Source organism: Penaeus chinensis, chromosome 27 (assembly GCF_019202785.1).
Source record: "Penaeus chinensis breed Huanghai No. 1 chromosome 27, ASM1920278v2, whole genome shotgun sequence".
In the NCBI taxonomy this organism is placed as follows: Eukaryota; Metazoa; Arthropoda; class Malacostraca; order Decapoda; family Penaeidae; genus Penaeus; species Penaeus chinensis.
In genome coordinates, this window is record NC_061845.1 from 18,347,095 (window position 1) to 18,352,094 (window position 5,000).

Below are 5,000 nucleotides of genomic sequence, written 5' to 3' on the forward strand. Positions count from 1 at the left end.
TTGAGTAATATCTATTTTTTTTTTTTATTTAGCTTGTCCTGTATTTATTTATTCATTGAAATATTTCATCAACACCTAAGGTCATTAGCAGCGTATTCAAAATATAATGATAGCATGAGGCTTGGAGGCATATAAGGAAGTGTTATATGAGATCAAAGGTTATATGGTGCTATGGTAAATTAGAGTAGTGAAAAGGGTTAGGAACAAGTTAATGATTAGGGTAAAGTTAAAGGGTGAACAGTACTAAAAGGTGGTATGGTAGTGAAAAGGGTAGAGAGGAGGAACTGACGGGGTATAGTATAAGGTAAAGTTTGTTAGATAAGTGGACAGAGCAAGGGGAATGAAGAAAAGGAAAATGAGAGGTGGAGAGGAAAAGACCATGCAAAATTAGTTGTGGGAGGGCTGAGGACCAAGGTAGGGGTAATCGTCCCCAACATTAGGAGAGAGGGATTGAGGACCAACTTCATTTTATTTACTGAAAATGTTCTGCCCTATCAATATCTAAGGTCATTAGCTGCATATTCAAAATATAGTGATAGCATGAGGCTTGGGGGCAAAGCCCCCTAGTAAGAAAGTGCTATAGAACATCAAAGGTTGTATGGCACTATGGTAGAGTAGTTAGGAATGAGTTAATGATTATGATAAAGTTTCAGATTGAACAATACTAGAGGGTAGTATGGTAGTGAAAAGGGTAGAGAGGGGGAGCTGATGGGGCATAGCATAAGGTAAAGAAGAGGAAGGAGGTAAGGAGCATTATGATAAAGTATTGTGGCAATAAGGGCAAAAATAAGTTTAATGATTAGAACAAGGGGATGAAGATGATAGGGAAAAGGAAAGGAGGAGGAGGAAAGACCCTGCAAAATTAGTTGAGGCAAGGGCTGAGGACCAAGGTAGGGGTGATCCCCCACATTGGGCCTCAGTCCCCATCATCTAACCCCCCCTCCCTACAACAACGATCAAGGGATTGGGGGGCTCCTGTCTCCTAAGCCCCCCAACCCCCCCTCCCTACAACAACGATCAAGGGATTGGGGGGCTCCTGTCTCCTAAGCCCCCCTCGAGAACAATGAGCAAGGGATGGGGGGGGGGGGGCTATTAATGACTTGTACATGTTTATACCTTTTTCTTCTCATTTACTTTTTCAAAAAATATTAAAAGTAACATTACTTTATGCCCAGTAGTTCATTAACTGCAATTTCCTTGATGCTCAGAAACTTGCAAATAATGGTAAATATTACATGCAGTTTGAGTAATATCCACTATTTTTATTAAAAAAAAAAAAAAAAAAAAAAAAAAAAAAAAAAAATATTAGCTTGTCCTGAATAATCTTACATGGCTTTAGTATTCCTTATGTCTGAAAGTGATTTAGGTAATTTCCTAAAATACATAATTGCACTTGTTAACTCCATCCTGTATACACTTATTCTCAAGGGATCACCAAGCAGTCAGCTTACTTGAAGAGCCAAAGGAGCAACAGTGGCAGCAAACCTGTGAAGATTATAAACCTAACTATGTATGTGAAAAATCTTATAATTCTCGATGTAAATAGCGTTTTTTTTTATATTAATTGAATTAAATCACTAACATGTTTACAAAAAAATAAAAACAAATGCATAATAGCAAATTTAATAATTATAATTGCTTAAATTATAGCTTCACAGTATGATGAAGAAGGTGCAGAGTTTGGCAAGAGAAGTTGAGTCTCTGTCTGGAATGTGCCAAGATCCAAACATCCTTTGCGAAGTAGCTGCTGAAATGGAGCAACTTCGAGACAGCCTCTTGCACTCTAGGCAGAGCAATGAACCATCATTTGTTGCTGAATCCGTGATCCTTCAACCCTATACTGAGCTAAATCATGACAGGAAAGAAGGTATGAGGTATAGAAGATTCTGATATTTTTCAAAACTGAGCAGAATTTTTTTTTTTTTGAGAAACCTTATAAATTGAGCTAAGGTAACTATTTTTCATCTGCAGGGCAAGAATTTTCAGAAAAGAAAGTTATAAGGATCTTCTCACAGCAGACACCTAGAGCACAAAGGGAGTCTACCAAATTTAAATAGAAACTTTCCCAAGGAGATAACATTGGCATCATCATAAGGCCTGAGAAAATGCAATTTTGATGAGCAACCAGTGAAAAGCCTATTTTGTCAAGTTAACTGATCAGTTTTGCCATGCCCAGTATGAACAAAGTCTTTACAGCATAGCTATAAAGTTCATGGTTACATTCTCTAATCATTTTTTTTTTTGCTTTATTCTTGTACCATTGTTTTGCCTCCATATGATTCTGATCTTGGTAAATGCTTAAACAGTATACAGAATCAATATATGATAGGTTTTAGCAATCAAGCATAATTATTTTCGGCAGTTTCTCCAGTGAAAGAAACCAATAAAAATTTAATGGGACGAATCAGTTTACTATCCTGGCAATATATATGCATTAAGACTTTTCCTGCAAGCCCAAACTAGTTGATACACTACCCTTGAGAACTTTACATTTTCCCAGCAACATGGGGTGTGTTTTGCAGTGTTCACACACACATGACTTCACAAGTGCTTAGCCACAAAGAAGTCAATGAATAGACCTTGTGACCTTGGCCAATTTCACCATCCTAGTTTTTTTTTTTTTTTTACCAATGCAATTTTTTCAATTTTCTAAATTTACTATGGACCTGTAATTAAAAGATTATTAAAGGCAGCAATACAAGATGCCTATTTACCCATTTCACTTTGTTTTTAGATCTGGTAAAATAGGTAGTACTAGTAAGAGAAACTCAGTTCAGTTGTAATGGCATCTACATCTTTTCTGAATGCTGTCCCAATACAGGAGTATTAAAGAACTTTAAACATTCAGTTGCTACATAGCAATGAATCCCACCTTTCCACCTATATGCACGTTATATATTTTAGAACTTGACTGGCTTTGAATCTTAATGTAGCAAGAATTAGTTTATTTTTGGGCTTAATGAGTAACATTATTTGGCAAGTCTCTGCTGCAACCAAGTTTGGTTCCATTGTGCAATGAAAATGAATTCAGAACAAGCTCAGAAAAGTCCAATAAGAGGATAACAAAAGCAAGATCACCTTCACACTTTATTACCCATGAGATTTTCACACAATATGGAATGAGAGCAAAGGGGAATGTGCTATCCCAAACAAATGCATTCTTGGTCAGAGAATCCTGGTCTCTTCGTGTATTTTTCTCCCAGGATCTAAGGTGTGTTGGCTGGCTGGGTAATGCCACATCTTACTCTTCAGGGACTTCGACGCTGCCATCGTTAATACCATCAATGATGTCATGGGGGTTTTGTCCCTCGACTGTGCAACCAACACTCTGTAAAATAAGAGTTAATAATTCGCATTAGAAAGGACTTGGTTATTTCCAACAAAAAACATTAAAACATGTATACTTTAGTTTGACAGTTCAGATTTTTTGCAAAGTTAACACGCTTAAATACAAGATGCATACCTGTGCACTTCCCAGAACCTCCTTCAGAGTACCTGAGAGGGCCTTTGCCTGGGAACGTGGTCTCATTGTGCGGGCAATGTCAATCATCTGGTCCAGGGTCAAGTTTCCATTATGCTTAACTGTTGGTAAATACATAAAAGTTCATTTCACTCATCCAGGCCATCAAAAAATCTAAAGTCTAATAAAGTCTTATAAAATTTAATTGTTGAACCCCTGGGTTAGTGCTAGTTGGCCAGAAAGCCTACTCAGCAACCGTGGAATTCTTTCCTTTGTTTAGGCCCCCTACCAGCACCAGCTATATATGTATAGAAGGAGCATTAGAAAGCCATGTACAGAATTTGTATTTCAAAATATGAACATACTAAAATACAAGTCTAAGAGTGTTTTGGGGTAGGAATGTACGTTTTGTAGACATACTAAATGACAAGGTTTTACAATACAATACGTTGTTATACATGTACCTAGTGACCACAACACTAAGGTAAGGAAATACAACTCATGACTGGGAAAACTACTACACTCCACTAAAAGCCTAATCTGTGCACGGTAAAGAACAGTCAAAAATGAAAACTGTTGGTTGCAACTAACAGTTAAGAAGTCTACAGCAATCCGAGCACAATATTTTAAATCCGAGACTACACGAAATCTTCCTTAATTATCAATTGGAGCAGAAGTATACAACTGCTATAATGTAGGAAAGTGCATAAAAATTGTGCCTTTAGTAGTCCATTAAATACATAAAATGGGTAAAATTTGAATTCAATCATGAGTCGTCGGATGACAGGAACTAAATGTACAAGTCATGACGTGGCATTGATTTGCCCTTGTGACCATGCCCGGTTTCCCCATTCCTTAACACATTCGCCCTGGATTTGTTCTGTCCCCTGTAGTTTTTGGTGAACTATGTTACCTACAGATGGCTCCACATGTGCTCAGTAGGCAAGGAGTATCAGTAAGCCCTAGTTACCGATTCCTTGAATTGGAGGGAAAATGTTTTTTTTCTTATTAACCCCTTGGTGACGGGTGTAGGAAAAAAAAAAATCTATGTTTCTGAGTTCAGTATATCAAGCTGAATCACTACCTCGGAGTGCCTTGGTGCGCCGCTGCGGCGTACAGCCGCATGCCACATTTTGAGCAGTTTGTTTTGGCGCCTATATGCATGACCCATCAGGAAGGAGTTAATACCATTGCTATCGATACTTATTATTCTTGATATTATGATTACTAAATTGTCATTAAAATATTTTAGACAATGAAACAATTCAAAAGACCCTTTCCTAAAGTGTAAACAGGTAAGATAGGTAGTTCTGATAACTGGCTATTTGGCGATTAAAAACTTGTAGAGCCATCTATGTGTAAATACAATAAATAAAAGTATTACAGTGGACATGGCATGTATTCTTGCCACATGCGGCGAATTGGTTAATTTTTTTTTTTTTTACTATTAACCCAACGGGGCCAGGTTTCAAACATCTCAGCGTCAAATTCTGGCGATTTCTAGCAATGTCCAGATGCTGGGCATGTTGCCGTGAGGACA

The 5,000-nt window shown here is 37.5% G+C and overlaps 2 protein-coding genes across 3 annotated transcripts in view; one reads left to right on the forward strand and one right to left on the reverse strand.

Moving 5' to 3' along the window:
- LOC125039502 (calcium-responsive transcription factor-like) overlaps window positions 1–2,400 on the forward strand; it is a 7,932-nt gene extending 5,532 nt beyond the window's left edge. The window contains exons 8-10 of the mRNA XM_047633523.1: window positions 1,429–1,510; window positions 1,651–1,867; window positions 1,972–2,400. Of these exons, the coding sequence (XP_047489479.1) occupies window positions 1,429–1,510; window positions 1,651–1,867; window positions 1,972–2,057 (385 nt within the window). The 3' untranslated portion in view covers window positions 2,058–2,400. The remainder of the gene's footprint in view (window positions 1–1,428; window positions 1,511–1,650; window positions 1,868–1,971) is intronic.
- A 674-nt stretch (window positions 2,401–3,074) lies between these two features.
- The window catches only part of LOC125039503 (60S ribosomal protein L12-like), a 4,096-nt gene continuing 2,170 nt past the window's right edge, over window positions 3,075–5,000 (reverse strand). For both annotated transcript variants that reach the window (XM_047633525.1, XM_047633526.1), the window contains exons 3-4: window positions 3,464–3,582; window positions 3,075–3,328 (exon numbers count right to left, since the gene is read on the reverse strand). In XM_047633525.1, coding sequence (XP_047489481.1) covers window positions 3,242–3,328; window positions 3,464–3,582 — 206 coding nt within the window. In that variant the 3' untranslated portion in view covers window positions 3,075–3,241. The remainder of the gene's footprint in view (window positions 3,329–3,463; window positions 3,583–5,000) is intronic.